Source organism: Papaver somniferum, chromosome 7 (assembly GCF_003573695.1).
Source record: "Papaver somniferum cultivar HN1 chromosome 7, ASM357369v1, whole genome shotgun sequence".
NCBI lineage: Eukaryota > Viridiplantae > Streptophyta > Magnoliopsida > Ranunculales > Papaveraceae > Papaver > Papaver somniferum.
In genome coordinates, this window is record NC_039364.1 from 58,364,998 (window position 1) to 58,385,785 (window position 20,788).

The window sequence follows — 20,788 nt, forward strand, 5'->3', positions numbered from 1 at the left end:
TATTTAACCGATTTGACTGAAAACTTAGGGTTATTCTCTTTGTATTTCCAACAAAGAAAAAAGAAATGGTATCAAGATTGAATTTTGAAGAGAAAGAAAACAACACACATTTTTGGGCCGATCGACTTGAGTGCCCGAATGGTCCAAAGGGTGCGAGCCTATTTTATGGCCACTTTTTTGTAAAATGAAGAGTAACGCAAATGTGCAATTTGATAAAAAGATTGGATTTGATAGAATATTCCCTGATTCGCGTCACAACTAAAATTCCGTGTGGCTTTTTTTGGTTACTTTTTCACCGTACAAAATTGTCCCTCCCTTTTAGTCCAAGTACTATAACTCTTTATGTATCCTATTTTTTTCAGGTGTATAATTGGCAAGCAAACTAGAATATAACATATCAAAAATCTATGGCTTGAAATTTTACAAATTTTATCTCGTTGAAAAGACTTTAAAGAGATCTACACAATGAGTACAAACAAAATATCAAATTTAGAGTTTTTACGAAAAATTTGGAGGTGTTTATCATTTTAGGCACAATTTCCAAAAATTGAATGCATAGTCATTATGCAAGCCACCACAAAGGATGCATAACACATTACGTAGCTATATTTTGGTTTATGCATCGACTAATCTTCCGTGACAATGATGTACTCCCTCCGTTTTAGGAAAAATGATACTTTCGTTTTAGGCACAATTTTCGAAAATTAAATGCATAGCCATTACACAAACCACCACAAAGGATGCATAACACATTGTGCAGTCGTATTTTGATTTATGCGTCAATTAATTTTCCGTTGCAACTAATAAAACGATGTACTCCGTCTGTTTCAGGAAAAGTAATACTTTCACTTTAGTCACAAATTTGCTTTTACAGTCAATTGCAATGGTGTTTCGTTTTCTTCCACCGGCCCTCCTCATCGTGGCATCGGAGTTCTAGTAGTCCCGTATACTCACAGTAAAGCACAGCCGACTCAGTAACACATTTTGAACAAAACTAATTTTCAAAGATAACCTAATTTGTGATTTTGAGAACGAAGAGAAATTTCGGGTCCAAGGGCATAGTTCAATGGTATCCCATCAACTCCAGTAAGGAGGAAGTCAGGGGTTCGATCCCCACCGCACTAGAGGTTTGTATTTAATTAGTTATATCGAGGGGTTTGGCGGGGTTGGGTCTAGCAGTGAGGCTAGTCTAACTGGATGGATTTGGGTAGGTTCCTAGGTCCGGCTTTAGCCTATCAAAAAAAAAAAAAAAAGGCACCTAGCTCAGCTGGTCATCCTCGTTCCCCAAAGTTTTATGAGTTCCAGGAGGTCCCGGGTTCGAGTCCACAATGGCGTAATATTGCAAAAATTAACATGGAATGTAGAGTTAGTTTGCCCCATTTATGACACAATCTCAGCCCCCATCCGCTTCGGCTCCTTTGGCTAGGTTACCCATGAGGCTCGCTGGTAGGCTAGCACATCAACCTGTTCAACTAATGTAGTAGTATGTCGTTGGAGCTTAGCTTGTTAGGCTTCCAACTTGTTTCATGTAATAATCGTTATCCAATAATATAATAATATTAAAAAAAAACGACGAAGAGAAATTTAGACGCGAGGATTCATAATAAAATCAAAACGTTTTCTGCTAAGAGGTGCGTTTACATTTTGAATAATAGGTGAAGACGGATCGTCGCGACCAATCTGAAATGTTCAAAATGTAGAGTTAGTTTGCCCCCCCCTTATGACATAACCTCAGCCCCCATCCGCTTCGGTTCCTTTGGCTAGGTTACTCATGAGGCTCGCTGGTAAGCTAACACAACAACCTATTCAATTAATGTAGTAGTATGTCGTTGGAGCTTAGCTTAAAAAAAAACGGACAAAGAGAAATTTTAGACGCGAGGATTCATAATAAAATCAACACGTTTTCTGGGGAAAATATTTGATGGGGGCGTTTTTTGATGGGGGCATGGGGGACAAATCATGTCTTGACACGTGTATTTGCTATAAATTGATTCCATTAAATTTTATTTCCAAATAGTATATCAAAGAAGTGTATTCTTAATTGGTGATATTTTATCCTTTATATTTTTGGTAACAGAATTTGTTAAAACAATTAATTGGGAAAACACATGTTAAGACATGGTTTGTCCCCCTGACCCCCATCATAAAACGCCCCCATCAAAAATTTGCTCCGTTTTCTGCTAAGAGGTGCGTTTACATTTTGAATAATAGGTGATTCTGCTGAGAGGTGCGTTTACATTTTGAATAATAGGTGAAGACGGATCGTTGCGACCAATCTGAAATGTTCAAAATCAATACGGATATATCAGGTATATTAACATGTCTCATCTCCGTGAATGCCAACCTTCCGAAGCTTATGCACCATCTACAGAACGAACATGAAAAAGGGAGAGGCAGATACTGTGTTTCTCTATTCTAGAGTCCATGGGTATAGTTCTTTTTCTAATCCTGTACTGTATTTTACAAGTTTTTGTATTTTGTTTTACTAGTATTCATTACAAGGCATGCATATCATTCGGAAGTTAAAAATGTGAAACTACGGAAACACTAAACTGTAAAAAGCTTCGACTGATGAAGATTTAAGATTATTGGTTTTCCTAAAAAGGGTCTGTGAAAGAAAAGGAGGAACAAAAATTCCAAGCCTTAGAAATTACAACCTTACAACATCGATGAAAAGAACCAAACTCAAAACTAAATCAGATTTTACAAGGACAAGTATGATTGAGCAAGAAATTTGTTCACAAACCAAATTTTGGTTCTCCACTGTCCCGAATTTTCGAGCTCACTTATTCTCCCGCAACTAACGAGCAGGTTCCATCTCGTTATCATCGATCCAATCACCATATATCCTACTGATTTTGTCAGGGCCTTTCCATTTGTGAATGGGTCTTTGCCCTGGTCTCTGGTTTACAGCCAAAGATCTCTGTGAGGGAACTCCTCCCATGTGATAAACATCTGCATGAGGAACAGATGTGGTAGATGGAAGCCCAGAATCCATTGTTGTCTTCGATGGGACTCCACCAACTGGTTTCAGGTCCGGAGGAGCTAAAGAACCCTCTCTTCCTTCTGTGTCCACTAGACCTCCACCGTATCTGTGTAGCTCTGTTGCCATGAATATTCAGTGTTAACCTACAGAACTTGAAAGTTCATCAAATTATAAACAAACATACTATAGACTGCATTCTCATTTTAAATGTGGAGTTCAGTTGATACAACAAGATCGGGGTTTTCTTAATATTGATGTTTCTAAGCTCTTGCTAAATTCTCTACTTAAATCACTGACCATAGACTTTAAGTAAACTGATGAGTGGTCTACACATAGAATTTGTCAAGAAACAGGTTCAGCATCATAACCAAGGATATGGGTCAAGAACTGTGATACTTGCAATTGATTTTGATGGATGTAAGGATGCTCAACTACAATGTCCCAATAGGACAACAATATTTGGATGATTGGATATTTTCCTTGATGAATCTTCCCTATAAATAATAAGGTTTGTATGAGTGTTTTAAGCACTACAACACTTCATGATATCCACTCAAATGACTTTAGTTAATGGGTGATTTCAAGCTCTAATTATATCACCGTGCAAGAATCCCGTGTTCATTAAAGCATATATGTGCAGGTACTAATGTTAGCATTACCTACAACACCAAAATTGCAGTGCTGAATTACTGTAAAAACTCAACTCAAGAACTTAAAATAATCTGAAAGTTGCAAGTAAACCATTTTCTTCTTTTAAAACTAAGAAACAGAATAAAGAAAGACAAAATATTAATTGATCATACCTCCCAATCCATGGGCAAAATGGCACTTGCTACCAAATGGGCAGTACCCAGTTGTCTCCCACTTGTTACAGATCCTTGTTTTCCAATTTGATGGCTTTTGGCTCGAGCCATTTGCAGTAGTTCCATACCCATTGCCCATACTTGGTCCCAAACTTATTGCTACACTTTCACGAGCTTTCGATTGTTCATCATGAAGAAATGTACAATTATCTCCGTATGGGCAACCCTCTTCAGTATAAAACTTCTTACAATGCCGTCCTTTATAAGATCGTTGAGTTTCTCCAGTATTATTAGAAGTAGTAAGAATTGGAATCTGATTTTCCTCCCTTGGTTCCGACAATAACCAACGATCTTCATCCTGAGCTGCAACAATTTCTTGCCAATTTGGAGGGGGTTTACGCAGTTCTTCAATCCCATGAGCGAAATTACAGTTAGTAATGTAAGGACAAGTACCGGTTCTGAATTTGCAACAAAGTTTAGTTTTGAAAAACATCTTTCCAATAACCTTTGAGCGATTCGCAGGAGAGGGAAAATCTCTACCAAACCCACTTCCAAATGAATCCCCTCCTTGCGAATTGTTCCTCGACTTTTTATTTGGAGGTTCACTTCCTGATCGAGATTGAGATTGTCTTCCATCATAATTCAAAGGAGTATCTACAGATAAATCACCATTCCACAAACCATAATCATCTTCAGTTGCCCATATTGCTTGATCATTTAAACTTGGCCCCCAATTCTCCATACTAGGAATTTCAGGATTAATTTGTACAACATTTCCACCCGAAAATCCAGCTTCACCACCATAATCCATCACTTCTAACAAAACCAGATAAAAATCTCCAAAAAAGAACTAACTTTATTGTTGTTACAGGAACCCCTAAATTCAACAACAAATTCAAACAAGTTCCCCAAATGGGTTACCATAAATATCCAACCCTAACTAACTCAGGTAAATGCTTTCAACCATATATTTTCCATATTTAGCTTACATAAGCAATAAATTACAACTTTAAACAACTAAATTTTCCAAAATCAAACCCCCCTAACCAAATCTATCACATTCCAGAGAACCCTAAATCACTACTTCTCAATTGCCCACCCACAAAACTCAAACTTTCACCGACACAAACAGAAATGAAGAAATTTAAAGAAAACCCAGAATTAGAAATAACTTCAATTTCGAGATCGAAAAATGTTGTACCTTATCCCGTACCTTTTACAAAGATCTGAAGTGGAAAATGTTATCTTTTTGGTTGTGTGTTTTTTTCCTGTGCAAATAAACTTCAAAAAAATGTGTCTATAAAGAAAACTCTTGTTCAATGAAGGAAAATCGATGAACCCATGAACGTAGAATGTATGTGATGTAAGAAAAGAAACCTGTTTTCAGTCTTGACCGATCGCTTCTATCAACCTCTCATTTTATTTTATTTTCTTACAGAGAAAAAAGATGTAGGAGAATGTTAGTTTTTTTTACTTCTGTTGAAGTGATGAGATAGAATATTATACGAGTTAGTGAACGGGAGACCTGAGAGAGTTTCATGGACACGGGTCTGAAATTAGAGAGGAGGAAATTTAGTAATGGATTTTGATTTTTAATAGGGTAATTTATTTATTTTTCTTATGAAATACTCCCTCCGTTTCAGGGATATATGCAATGTTGCGTAGCGTAGACAGAGTCCAATTTTATGCACACGCCTTTACGTAACAAACTTATTCCACTGGTTCTTCTTAACAACCGTTATCAAAATAATTTAGAATTAGTTTTATTATGTTTTAATATTTTTTAAATAAAAAAACTTACAACTCAGAAAGACTGTCATCCGGTAGGAAATTGGTTGGAAGCCTAGAAACAAGCTGAGCTCCAACTCTCTTCTGAATGACTACACCTAACCTATGAAAAAGAAATTCTCCAACTCGAACATTAGCATCATGGCTAGCAATATAATTGCGCAAGCGCTTCAGAAAAACTATAGTATCATCACCCAGCTCTCCTAAAATGGTAAAGGCAAGAACTCCAAAACCATAACCTTGAGACGTGCACTTCTCTAAATACTTGGCATTCTTGCGAGTAACAGCGTTCTGAATGGCCTGACCCGGGATAAAGCTACGAATCCCACCACCAGTAAAAGGAGAAACACCAGTCGCATCCAGACATACATCACTCCCATTATCCCAGTTATACACAAATATATCAGCCGGTCTCAAAGCAGTACTATTTTTCGCAAGAAGGCCCAAGTCTACCTCCTTCCTAGCCAGCACTCATGCACGATAACACATATCTGCAATAGTGTCACGTACCAAATCATGTCTAAACTTAATCCCAACTTCATTCGCACAATGCAAAACATGATCCCCAAAGACATCCATGTCTCTTTTGCAAAAGGGACAAGTACCATCCACTTCGAAAAGGGGAATCCCTAATCTGTAACAGAGAACGACACTAAATTGCCTAGCTCCAATAAGTTGATTGAGCCCAAGGATTGGAATTTCCATCAAGAAATCCCAGACATGTTTTATTTGGTTACTCTGCCACAACACTGAATCACACCCTGTCATAGAATAATTGGTGGGAATGTTCTTCTTTACAGCATCAAAGTAAATTGTTGCCAGGGAGTTCATGGAATTGGTGGAAAAATTACTAGTGCTAATAGGACAAACAATCCATACAATGAGTTAAAAGATTCCAAAGCTTGTTAGAAAGAATTACCATTACCAGTGATGTCGGTGTGCCTCGAAATAGTAGACTGCAGTTCTAGGGTCTGCAAACAAGACGCAAGATAGCAATAATGCTTAGTGTCCTGCATAGTATACACTCCCATACCACCCAGCTTGAATGGCAAGGTAAAGAGTCTCCGCTGAAGAAGCTCATAGCCAGGACCATCTCCTGTGATAATATGCCTAAGAAATTGAAACAAACGAGCATCAAATAATTCTTGAGCTTCTTGTATAAATTCAGGTCTAGTAGTTCTCAACGAAAAGTAAAGCCGAGACACACCCGAACAATTCCTAAACAATGGCAATTCACATTGAGGGTCTTCTAGTTTCACTACCGCATCAATGAGGGCCATAGCCTTGCGCACCCTGCCAACAACCAAGTCTTTATTGAATTGATCATCAAGGCTGACTGATCCACCTAGTAATTTCACACCCTTAGTCGGTCTGCTGATATTGGAAGGAAAAACACATATAACCAAAGCTCTAGGATCTGGAGTAGGCCAGAACAGCTCCGTTTTAGCTATATTCAAATGCAACCCTCTTTCAACCCCGTCATCCTGGATAATCTTCAAAGCGTTGGAGACCATAAGAGTATCCCCTATCAAGGTGCCATCATCTAGGTACCAAGACTGCAAGTCGAGCTCGCATTGCATGGCAATTTTCTTAACCAAGGGGTGCAAAGTAATAGCAAACAACAAAGGCCCTAAAGGGTCGCCTTGTTGTACTCCTTGCGAAGAGGAGAGAACATGATCCATGTAATATAAACGGGCAGGTGAGGCGTAACAAAATTCTACCCAACGAGAAATCGAAGGGCATAGTTTACGTACCTCAGAGAGCATAGTCGTGCGATCAATGAGATTAAACGCATTCGAGAAATCCACGAGAAGCATGGACCGGTTATCTGAGCCCCATTTCTCCTCTAGCATTCGGTTAACAACATAAAGAATAGCCTCCCCTCTACACTTATCTCCAACTCCAAATTAGTAGTCTCCTAAATACGCATTGATCTCCTTGCCGACGTGTGTTGCAGCACATTTGGAGACGAGCCTTCTTCATATAGTTCCAACTGCTATGGGGCGTAAACCACCACTCGGCTTAGTTAACAGAGTAAGAGGAGCACTCGCAACAAATTCGCCCAGGGAGGGAGGACATGAACCAGAATGCCACAGATTAACCACATCCGTGATAGATACAATTAATTCTTCAGAAATCGCAACTGCAGAGCCGCTAAGTGCGTCTAGGAAGTGTTGTGCCCTGAGCCCGTCTCTCCCACAAGAAGTTCCTTCCGAAAAACTTCTAAGTCTACCCACAACAATGTTTTTAAATATAAAAAAGGCAATCGAATCTAATCTTAATCTAATTTATAATGTTTTTAAAAAGGTAATTTGTTTTACGAACGAGTAGAGCTAAAACATTGATTCAAATTTCTTCTAATCTTTTGAATGTTTGGGTTTAAGTTTGTATTAGACTCGTTGATCTTTCCTTTTGGTGCAGAGGTGTTTGGGTTGGAGAACTTGAAGACCCAATTTAAATTGATTGGAACGGGAGATTAAATAAAACAAACATCGCATCATGGGATCAGCTTTATGCCTAGCCATATCAATCTATTTTGATCATTGTTCATTCCTTAACTGATGTTTCTTATATGTTCTTTAATCAGCTTCTACTGATTTAGAAAACTATAAGGAAAAGAACCAAAATATATTACGAGTGATACATAAATTTGTTACTTGTCGATTGATCGGGATAACTAATTCAGATGTAATATAATATTGATCAGCTTTGCCAATTATACATTAAAATTTCAGTTAGCAAATTGCAAGGAAGATGAATAATGAATACACTCCTACAATTTAGGAAAAGATTAAATATGATTGCCATTTTTAGATTTATATTAAGTTGAAATAAAATTAAAATAAATTTAATATAATTAGATAACTGTTTGGTAAGGAGAACCAATGAAATTAGTTTGTTACGTTCACACTCTTTAAAGGAGTGTGCAAAAAATTGGACTCGCGTAGACACGGGACTCGGTTACGACACGGTTGCGGGGACCCGTCAAATCCGGTTAAGGAGACATACTATATTACACATAGCACTAAAATGAGATTTTACAACAATCTACACAATAAAATAATTGTATTTATTTTTAAAATATTTAATTACTAATTAAATGATATTAATAATAATGAAATAACTAAATATAAGAAAATCTTTCAATATACGGTTATAAAATGAAATCATACAAAGCTATTGGTTGGTAGCCTAGCAACAAGCTGGGCACCAACTCCTCTCTTAATAGCAATGCCTAATCTATGAAATAATGATCAAATTTTTCATAAAATAATGCTTGAATTTGACTAGACGAAGAATAAATTAGCTTCACATTTAGTTTATTTTGATTTTCTAAACCAAAATAAATCATTTATGATGGGTCCGAAAGTGTCGGGAAAGTGTCCAGTGTCGATTTTTACGGGACACATGATGTGGCGTGTCCATCGCGTGTGGTAAGTGTCGAGTCCGTTCATGTGTCCGACACGGTTACGTCATCTTTCTAGGTGTGTCCGCGCAACACAGGATATATGATTCTGATCTGAATCAGCCCTTACAGAGAATCCCTTTCAATACAATTTAGTTGTTCAGTAGAGTAAAACTTCACACGCTTACCTCTTGCTTCCTTAGTCGTTTTACATAAAGATTCTACTTCTAAAATGAAAGGAAATATTATTTAAGCTATTAAACATATTTTGACGGGATTTCACATTAACTTTTGCTCTCCAGGGTATGCCTTGCGGAATGCAATCAGCCTCATTAACCATCTTCACTAAATTCTTGCAGTCATTCCCTATACAACACAAGCTCAACTTCAAATCTGATATGTACCTGAATGTTTCAAGCATGGCTTTTGCTTCAGCATCTAAGGGGCAAGATTCCAAACCAAAACATGTTCTGAATTGTCTGTTTTTCCCTGTAAAGTCGGTTAAGTATATAGCATAACCCATAGAATAGTCATCCTCCATAAAAGAAACATCAAAAGAAAGAATCCAATCATGAGAAAATGAACTTTCTTAATCTATAGTCTGATTGTGTTAGAGCACTGCTTGGTCGAACTCGCATGCGTTGTTATCTCAAGCATGTTTGTCAATGTTAGTGATCAAAACTATAAGTCTTGATTTCTAATCTCTTATAGCTAAGTCTCGGACTAGGATAGTAAGTGTAGTTGAGCTCAAGGACTTCATGGCGATTCATCATACAAGTAGAAGGACTACTCAAGGAACCGGTGGAACTTCTCGACAAAAAGGTATGTGGAGACTTGAACTTATCTGTCACTCAAAAGTCTATCTATTCTATCTCCTACTCTTTGAGACAAAAGTCGTATGCTATATATATAGACTAGATCATACACATTTGGTATTTTGAGCCGAGTATACCTCGCCTATCTATATCTCGAAATATGTGTTGGTAAGCTTTTCGCTTCGACCAAGTTTATCTTTACCTAGTGATGAAAGTCATGAATGTTTCAATCACTTTGAAAATTTCTTTGACGAGAAATGGTGTAACAACTATATAACGTCCTCTAAGAATGTTTCAATGATTGGAATGAGAGTTTAGATTACATAACCAATGTATTCCTTGAACCGAAGTTCTCGAACTTTGTTGATCAATAGAACCGGAAGTGTGGCAAGTGCCAAGTCCGCGAAATCAGTCCGCGGACTGCCGAAGTTCTCAAACCCGAGAATTTCTGCTGGAATTGAAAAACTACTTGCGTGAGCCAAGTCCGCGAACCCAGTCCGCGAACCGGCGAAGTTCTCAAACCCGAGAATTTCCACTGGAGTTTGTAAACTCTGTCCGTTGTCTTAAGTCCGCGAACCTAGTATGCGAACTTGAGAAGGTTATATATCTAAAGATGATCTCTGAACTTAATCTTAAAAGACTAAGGAATGCTTTTGCAAACCGTGGATATTAAAGTTCATGAACCGATTCTTGTGAATCAAATCATCTTTGCTTCAATTGTCTCTTGTGTAGTTACATAATATTTCCTTGCAATTGAACAATTCTCTTAACTAGTTCATTTGAGTCATTTGAACTAGTTATGGTGAAGAAGAACATGGTTGGTATGAAATGCTCTTATGGTCAACCTTTTTGGTAAACTATTTTTGAACCAACAATGTACACGTTTGGGTGAGGTTTACAAACCTAGAAGCGTACAATCATTTGTGTATGACAAGCTAAGTTTTCGATCTAACAGTTGAGAAATATTAGCTTGAATCTAAATCGGGTTTTCATCTAACAGTGGATATTGATTGCTTTGTAACTAAGGCAAAACCCTGATTTGAAAGACTATATAAGGGGACATCTAACAACTCTGCAAAACTAATCCCCACACCTTACGTGTGCTACTAGTTTGCGTGCTAGAGTCGGTTCTCCTTTAACCTTTGGTTTTCTTCTTCTAAAACTAGGTTAACGACTTAAAGACTTCATTGGGATTGTGAAGCCAGACCGATACTACTTTTATCGTAGTTGTGTGATCTGATCTTGCATCTTCTATCGTAATATTACAATCATATTGATTGGCTAGAGATTGTTTGATTTCTCCGATAGGCAAGATATAAAAAGTAATCACAGACACATTCGTCTCATTGTTTGTGATTCCACGATATCTTGTTTCGCTACCATACGATTAAGATTGTTGTGAGGTGATTGATTAATCTAGGCTGTTCTTCGGGAATATAAGACCGGATTATCAATTGGTTCCTATTCACCTTGATTATTATCAAAAGACGGAACAAAAACTTTAGGGTTTTTCTGTGGGAGACAGATTGATCCTTTGATAGACTTGTCTGTGTGAGACAAATTTGTTTATTATTAAAGCCTGCGGTTTTGGGTCGTAGCAACTCTTAGTTGTGGGTGAGATCAGCTAAGGGAATCAAGTGCGCAGTATCCTGCTGGGATCAGAGGCGTAGGGAGTACAACTGTACCTTGGATCAGTGGGAGACTGATTGGGGTTCAACTACAGTCTAGTCCGAAGTTAGCTTGGAGTAGACTAGTGTATGTAGCGGCTTAATATAGTGTGTGTTCAATCTGGACTAGGTTCCGGGGTTTTTCTGCATTTGCAGTTTCCTCGTTAACAAAATTTCTGGTGTCTGTGTTATTTCAATTTCCGCATTATATTTTTTTAACTTTATAATTGAAATAATATGGGTTGTGCGTTAGATCAATCAAATGGAGAATCCGACCTAACGGTTGTTGATTGATATTGATTGACACTTGGATATTGGTCTTTGGTACCATCCAAGTTATTCCTTGTATTTGATTAGTACTCGCAGTTTCTGTTTGAGGAAATCAAATCAAGAGAGAGATATAAACTCGTTGATATACTTTTAATTGATTAAGTCTTGTTGATTCTCTTAAAAGTATATTCGAGTTTGTCCATACAGATTGCTAAGCGAAATATTGGGTGGTGTTATTAGACCCCCGCTTTTTCAATTGGTATCAGAGCTGGAAAACACGTTAAAGACCTTATAAGTCTGTGTTTGTAGCGATCTGATTATGGACGAGTCTTTCTCTAATAACGTACCGGTTCAGAAACTACCAGATGATTCTAAAAGCTTGGATTCACCTGAGAGAACGGTCACATCTAAGTCAATATCTAAACATTCTCTTGATGTAAAAACTGTTGATTGAGAAACTCTCCTTGAAGAACAGTTGGATGAACTTTCTGATGAAGGTGATTCAGATATTGATAGAGATGTTGATGAGGAAGTCTCAGAGTATGTTAAGTTTTTGGATTCGTGGAATATGAAGAAGATTACAACTTCTCATGTCTTACCTCTTCTGACTCCTCTCTGTCGAGAAAACAAGAAATTGAGAAGATGTTACGCAGGTGTTTATTTTTCGAATCGTTCTTGCGAATCGATCCTCAAGGATTCTGAGGAAAACCTACGTATGAATTCAATTGGATGTGATAATCTTTATCAAAAGTACTTCTTGTTGGAAGAGAAACTTGCAGAATCTGAAGCAAGGTTTAACTCTCAGCAAACAAGTTTTTATGACAGAGAAAGCGCTTATCTCGCTCGAGAAAAACGCCTTGAGGCTGATTTAGCTGTTGCTCTTGATAAAATCAAGATGTTGGAAGATGACTTGAAAAATTTCAATACTAGTTCAAGCAAATTAACCATTATGCTAGGAGCAAGTAAAAATCATCGTGATACACGAGGATTGGGCTATAAGAGAATAGATGATCCAAGTATTAGCAAAGAGGTAAAATTTGTCAAGGATAGTGATTCTTCTCAACAAAAGGTTTCCACTGATGGCAAAAGTGAAATACCTTCACCGGAAGTTAAGGTTCAAAAGAGCAAAGTATATCAACCTCCAAAACCAGCACACATGAATCCGGGTAAGAACGTTCCTTATATTTTTCATTATTGTGGAAACAAAGGTCACCTGGAAAGGAGATGTCGTTTTCGTATAAGAAAAGAAAAACTTCATGATATTCTTGTTTGGGTTTCAAAAGAAGTTATTAAACCGGGATCATATGTTAAGGCTAACACTCTTGAAATTACGGGTTGTAAACGTCCAACCTTTAGGCAAAGGAATCAGTGCTGTGATAATCCTAGATTTGCTTATAAACGTCATACGAAGTCTTCTCACAATTGTAATGATTATCGAAAGAATAACTTTGTAAAGACGAAGACAAGATCCGATGCTCCCAATTGGAGAAAGACTAACTTGCAAAAGAATAGTCAATCCAATTCTCTTCCGAGAAATCTTGAAGAGAGTAATGGGAAGAAGGTTCCAGTTGTTCCTAAATGCACTCAGAAGTGGGTACCAATGAAATCCAATGATGCTTTGAGCGTGAAAAGGAATGATCTTCCAGAAAATTCCATGACTATGGAGAAGGCAGTATCCATGATCTTGGAACTTAACAAGTTTTTTGGAAAAATGGAATTGGATATGAAAGGCTCTAAAAGTGATCCCTTTCATGATAATCCAAAATTCAATTGTGGTGAACAAGACATTGTCCACCCCAACACAACTTGATTGTGTTGTAAGTGCATCCTCACCAAGAAATGCCCTGCTATGTATACGGTGAGGGAAGCACGAATATTGGGGCCCACATATTATGTTCGGTAAGGCTGTAGAATTCAATTGGATTCATTTAAAAAGGTATGTCTATAAAGTTGAGCAAGATTTGTGCTTTTATTTGTTTAGAAAACTTATAATGATTCACGTACCTTTCTTATCGTTCTTTTCTACCTAACTTGATCTGTGTTTAAGGTTCTTAAACGTTTAGGTTTGAAAATAGTAGTTCGGGATGTTTGGAATTCATGGTACACCTACCTACCAGGTATGCATAACATATTTTAAAATCAAAATCCAAGGGTTAAGTTCGTGGACTTGAAAATTCGTTTGCAAACCCGTATGCATACTTGACGTCGATATTCGGTAAACTTGTTTTGGCCGTAACTTCTTCGTACGAACTCGGAATGACCTCATTCTTTTTGCATTATCTTCCTCTTTGATTTATCTTAAAAATGGAGATGAGAATTTATGAATTTGGATGAGTTAAGATTGGTATTTTTCATGTCTCTTGTTTTTGAGTGTTTTGCTCCGTTTCGTTGCACTTGTTCCACTTTTCTTGGACTTGGGCACTTGTATTCTTGGAGTACTACTCTTATGGTTTCAAACACGATCTCCACTTCCTCACTCCTCGATTTCATCAACTGTCATACTTCATGGAATCATGGTGTCTAAAATTCCAGCAATATAAATAAGTCTCTGAATCATGATTGAATCGGCATCATCAGTATCATCAATCTCACGTCAAACTGACAACACGAGATCATCAACTCATAAATTGAGAAACTACTCTCAGTTGAGCAATTTCAATCACTCAGAGCTTATCGTATTAAGAATTCACACACCCACAATCTTTGATTACCATTGATTCTACACATTTCTCAGCTTCCCTCCTACAGATTAACCCATCCTCTCTTGTGATCGAATTTACTCCGGAACGGTCATTGTCTTGATTTAGGCCGGAGTACTACAGATTGATCTCTCGAATCTAAAGCACCCCCTTTGCAGCGGTGCATCTGTGTGAGGTTTAACATTTCGCTCGGTTCGAGGAGTCTCCTCCGTACGGTCGTCTCCTCAATCCCTTAAAAACCAGCAAATCATTTTTCCCCATCTACAGATTGGCGACCACAGTGGGAGATCATTCTCTCGGTTGCAATCTCACAATTTCACAAGATGGTTGATCTCAGGTCAGGTTCAGTTACGAATCCTAACACAAACCGTGCTAGCACTAGCAGCAACAACAATCATAATATCCCGGAGAAAATTCTGACCTCCAACACTGATGGTGGTGACACTTCTCCTCCTCACGCCGAAGGTCATCCGCTGTCCGGACGACACCCTGAAGAAGTCAGACGAGATCCACCGCTTACCATTGCAGATCTTATCAAAGCGCAGGAGACTCTTGCAAAGAACCAGACTGATATGGCTGCTACACAGAAGGAGCTGTGTAATTATCTCAAAACTCTTACTGACAAGATGTCAGAGAAGACTCAAGAGAAGGGAAAGGAGAAGGAGAAATCCTCAGACGACGGTCCTGAAGTAATTCCAATCCATACAGTAGAAGACGACAAAGTCCACAAAACTGTTGCAGACAACTCATCAGCGAAGGGATCATCGAATTTCATCACTCGCGAGGGTCTGGAGCACCTCTTAGAGAACCATGGAAAAGGAAAGACATCGCATGACCATCGTCGTCAACCTCCTTATCTTGCCGCTACGCAGAGGATTCCACTCCCCAAAGGTTACGTTTCTCCAACTTTCACCTTGTATGATGGAACTGGCAATGCTCGGGAACATGTCTCTCGTTTTCTCGAAGCCCTGGGAGAACATGAACATAATCATGTCGTACGTCTCAAGGAATTCTCAAAATCTCTGAAAGGCAGGGCATACACCTGGTATAACAACATCACACCAGAGACCATCAACAATTGGGGAGAAATGGTTAACGCATTTTACAAGAAATACTTCTTCGTGTCAGAACAAGTCACCCTCTCCGACCTTGGAAGAATGTTTCAGAGGGTCAGTGAAAATCCCAATGATTATGTGAAAAGGTTCAAAGTCCAAGCCCTGGATTGTCATGACCCAAACGTCACGGAGCAACAACTGGTGGACTTGTGCATCAATGGAATGCTCCCGATCTACAGGGCCTTGCTGGAGAACCTTCGATTCCATACTTTCTCAGAGCTTCACGAAGCTGCGAAAAGGTCGGCAACCACTGCACCCGCTCTTTTGGAAAGAGCAAAGTCTACAAAGACTGAAGATTCAAAAGACACTCGAGGAAGCAGGCGTTTGATCAACAAGAAGTACAACCTGCAAACTTCAACAAATGTTGTCGCAGATGGGAGTAAGCGAAAAGCAGAACCATAGAACAAGCAGAATTCCTCCACTCCTTCGAAGGCACACAAAAAGGAGAATTCGAAAGTCCCTCCTCAGCATACGGAAGATCCAGAAGTGCCTGATTTTCCCTGTTCAATGGAAGAAGTTAATGAATTACTCGATGCCTGGATCCAAGATGGTGCAATCAAATTTCCTTATGTCAAGAAGGAACCAACTGAAGAAGCCATGAAAAATCCTCGGGATTGCCGCTTCCATAGATACGTCAGCCATCCCACAAGTGATTGCAAAATTTTGAAGCGCATATTTAAAGAAAAGGTCGAATCAGGAGAGCTTAACCTGGGAACTGAGGGAGTACACAAAAAACCCCTCCCAGTCAGAACTTTTACCATCTCTGAACCTCCTGTCAAGGAAGCGGTCCAATCTCTGATCGAACATGTCTGCGAGTTGTTGTATCTTTCGAAAGCTCAAATATTTGTTGCACTGAACCACATCGTGTCCGGAAGACGTCCACTGATCCAAGAGACCATTACCGGACCTTCATCCACCGACACAGAAATGTATGACTGGGGACTGCTCACCACAGTGCACATTAAAGGAAATGAGTTCAAGAGGGAGTTCGTCGATGTTGGTACCGCTGTCAACATCATCCCTTTTAAAACTCTCAGAGCTGCTGGTATTACTCGACGGGAAGCCACCCACGCTCCCATAACAATCAGGTACCACGAAGGAATCTCCAAAGACGCATACGGCTTCATCACTCTCAAATTTACGGAAAGATTGATCTGCACTGAGGCCAAGTTTTTCATAATCCGGGAAGACCCTGGATACGACATGGTCCTTGGGAGAACTTGGATTCATGATGGAAGGACAAAGATGCCTTCAACACATCCTGTCATCGACAAGGATTCAGAGTCGGAAGACGAAGCAGAGGACGCACCACCGTTTGAGCATCTAGAAGAAGTAAAAAACTCTGATGGAACTTACGCAGGAACTTGGAGATAATCCGCACACCTTTGTCAGAAGGTTTCGAGCTCAGGCAACTCTTATTCCTCCTCATGCTCCAATATTACCAATATTCAGATATGCTACTATGGTCCAAGGACTTCTCCCCATGAAAAATTTAGCAGTCATCAAAAGCTACGAGTGGGTAACCTCACCTAAGCAATATTACACTCAATGGTTGGGTTCAGAACTTCTTCAAATCGGTCACTCAATCGAGAGGTTTATTGCTGAAGACCTGGCTAAGTATGATCAACACTATGCTGGATACTCTCTTCCGCGCGAGTGTCCATATGTGCCACAATCGTGGAATTCCGTCAAACAGGTAATTCCGAATCAACGGGAGATATTCAAGGCACGATCCACCAAGCCTAACAAGTTTCATGAAGGGGACATGGTTCTCAAAGCAGTTCAACGCGGTCTTCATTCTACAAGGAACTCCAATTGGGAAGGACCATTCATGGTCGTTGAGTCCGTCGCCGGAGGATACTACAAATTGACCAACACAGATGGCAGAACCCTACCATTAATTCACGAAAATTGTCTCAAGGCGTTTATCTGAAATTATTGGACATTTAAGGTATTGAAGCACTCATGGCGTTGGGATTTAACATTTAGGATTTTCTTTCATTTGTATTTCAATTCCATCCAAAACATTTGCAATACTTGCAATCAGTATTTGAATTCAGCAATTTATCAAAATTCAGTTCATATTTCATAAAAGAAAATCTCTATCAAATCTACAAGAAAATCCTTAACCATCAGTCAATCCAGAACCATCTAAATATCAAAACCCAAGTATAAACCTCACATCTCTCATAAGTTCAAAAGTTCAAGAGATCAGCAAGAAAAGGCTTTCGCTCATCAGCATCCTTCAATATTTGCAAAGCCTCCCTCTCCTTGTTCAACTCCTCGGTCAGCTTGGAAGTCTTGTCCTCCTTCTCCTTCACAGCATCATTGGGAAAGGGTATGTTCTTTTCACATGAATCCTTGATAACGTTTATTTACTTACGAAGCCATTTCACGTTGAGGCCAAGTCTTTCTGAATTCTCCAAGTTAAACTCTCAATAAAAGAGTATATCTTGAGTCACGGTATTCCTGGGTCTCGTATGCATATCACTCACGACACGCAAGATAACGCCTACTTGCATGGTTAAAGCATAAGCACGCCCAGGGTTCCTGTCAACGATCATGTGGCCAAACTTCTTCCATATCGTCTCGTACAAGCGTGCATATCCAATGGAAACGCTGAATCCACCGACCAGTTCATGATACGGGAGTGAAGTGTTAAAGGGAGGATCGAAAGCAACCCCTGCAGTTGGATATTCATACACTATTATACGGTTCTCAGTCACTGGAGCGGCTCCCACGACCAAAGCAACAGTTCCTTCGGTATTCTCCGCTGCTATCTCGGTTTCTTCTATCACTGAGGCGACAACCATATGGTCTTCCATAACATCAGCATCCACCTTATTATGGCCTCGAAGTGCAGGGATGGTTGTCTCTTCATCAATAACTTCAGAAGGGTTAGAGTTGTCATCATTGGCTCCAGTATCCTCAACTTCGGTATTTAGCACCTAATACAAAGATTACATGAGGTTAGAGCCATGAAGCCAAAGGAAATTATGAAACACAGTATACCATCAAGGAAATATCATCAAAACTTAAAAAGCTTCTCTGATAAAGCTTGGAAATTTTACGGGCTTGAATTTGCACATGCAGATCATCAAAATCCGACTCCGGACGAAGATTCTACAGCGTTTTTACTAAAAAGCTGGGTTCTGAATTTTCTGACGACGAAGTTCGACTAAGTTTTCATATATTCACATGGTTTCTCATTCATTCATTCACAAGTCAGCAGTTTTATACTTCTATGAAGAATATAAAGGATATATACTTACTTGAGGAGTCTCCAAAGTGTCCAAGGGGTTGGAATTGTCCACTTAAACGACAAGAGGAACATCACTTCCATCCGGCTCCGAATCTTGGGAATTACCTCCATTCCCATTCCCATAGGATGATTGAGTTCCAGAATTCTCCATATCCATGACAACATCCTCCTGTACACGTCCTTTACAATCAATATTTTCATCTATGAAGCACCACATTTGAACAAGTGAACAAATACTTACAGTTCCTTCGTCACTCAAATCAGCGATCGCTTGTTCAGTAGCGGAAAATTGAAGATCTTCAAGACTTGATGGAGTAAAATTCTGCAACAAAATTAACAACATTGGCTTAATGATTATAATGTTAATAGCAATGAAAGTCACGGTGAGAAATATTAGGAACTCACCAAAGAACGAACTGGGGACTTCATAGTATTAGGTAACAGCTTATAACTTTTGTTCCTTCCTTCTCCGCCGTGAACAACTTCTCCAATATCTGAAAAATCTGCATGGATTCGAGGTCTTACGCTACGACCGTCCTGTAAAGAATTCAATAACATGATCAGAATACAGTTACCATGGATTCATAAAAGACATGTGGAGAATCTTACTTGAGAACATCCTGGAGATAATTTTCGTTTATCGCCAGAAAGGTACTTCAGTCTTGGTCGAACAGAGATCATCTCAGCAGACGGAGGCATCTTCACTGGAAGCTGACTAACTGTCACGAATTCATGCAACCTCTCAAATTGTTGATGCCAGAATTCGATATAACCTGGGGTTACATATGCAAGTCTATCAGAACCAGGAAATTAGTAACTACTCCCTTCCACGTGAGTGTGATCTAAACGAGACGCAAGCTGATCAACTGATGGTTTCCTTCTCTGGGTAGTTGGAACACATTGATCCATACCCATTTGTCGAGCCTCCCTATCAATGTTGTATTCTTCTACTGCCCACTCTCCATACATAACGGATAACAAGTGACCAGGAGTACAACTCAACATGAAGGATCTCTCACCATCATTCGGGTTAGCACCATATTTCAGAGTCGTGCTCTCTCCAGTATTGAAAGTCGTTGGTTGAGAAACATAATCAGGAACCGACACCCACGGACGAAAGTCGAACTCTGATTCTTCATCCAACACATCAATGAGGTGTGCTTTGGACCGAGGCTGCTTTGTAGACCAACACATGATTCGGACATTATCTTTCTCGACGAAGATGTGACGGGCATCAGTATTTGGTCCTTGCAGGATGTTACGTGGGATAGGCGCATAATTCTTGAAGTGCTCCCACATCAAAGCTTGAAGAAACATCGTGTTAACATAACACTCAATCTTCATGAAGCCATTCAACACGCTGGAATCTAACACCAAGGAGTCTAAGTTAGAATACAAGGAAGCCAGGAATAATCTACCTATTGGGAGTTGCTCACCTTGAGCCATCTTAATAGCAAAAGGGATTACGAAAGGCTTCAACAAATGTCCACTGTCTTCGAATATGTCTCTGGATAACCATAAGCATAAGAAAGCGGCAACATGTAACATACCGGTGATGGGACTATCAGAAACTTCATCTCTTGGCCACCAACGTGTCAACCAATGGGCATAACAACCTTTACTACCAGACGCCTTGTTCACTTCTTCCATTGCAGCTGTCAGAGTGTCAAAAACCACTTTTTCCTCATCCGAAAGACCTCCAGAGAAATTACCTGTAATCGGGAGATGTATCAAAGCAGACACATCTTCTAAGGTAACAGTAAATTCTCCCCATCTACATATGAAGGTATGAGTGGGAACACACCAACGGGCCATCAAAAACACGATACTTTTCACATCATGATTAATAGACAAGTCTCCAGAAGCTTGAATAGCTCTCGTCACTTTCGCCTGGTTGAGCATAGCCTTGACATTAGGGAAACCCAACATATGCCTTGCCCATCCAGAAATTTTTTCCAAAGGGCGTCGATAAAGCTT

General features: G+C 39.3%; 1 protein-coding gene across 1 annotated transcript; it reads right to left on the reverse strand.

The window, feature by feature from the left end:
• Nucleotides 1-2,553: 2,553 nt before the first annotated feature.
• Nucleotides 2,554-5,348, reverse strand: LOC113297399 (zinc finger CCCH domain-containing protein 56-like). Its single transcript, XM_026545849.1, has 2 exons — nucleotides 3,790-5,348; nucleotides 2,554-3,102 (listed from the first exon to the last, which is right to left on the reverse strand). Exons 1-2 carry the CDS (start codon nucleotides 4,598-4,600, stop codon nucleotides 2,801-2,803), a joined length of 1,113 nt encoding a protein of 370 aa, XP_026401634.1. The 5' UTR covers nucleotides 4,601-5,348; the 3' UTR covers nucleotides 2,554-2,800.
• Nucleotides 5,349-20,788: the final 15,440 nt, after the last annotated feature.

What these genes read in the sequence shown, in the direction of transcription:
- LOC113297399 (XM_026545849.1), bottom strand. Translation starts at nt 4,600, where the DNA reads ATGGATTATGGTGGTGAAGCTGGATTTTCGGGTGGAAATGTTGTACAA. An exon ending in TTTTGCCCATGGATTGGGAG is followed by an intron (nt 3,103 to 3,789) that starts GTATGATCAATT and finishes TCATGGCAACAG; the next exon opens with AGCTACACAGATACGGTGGA.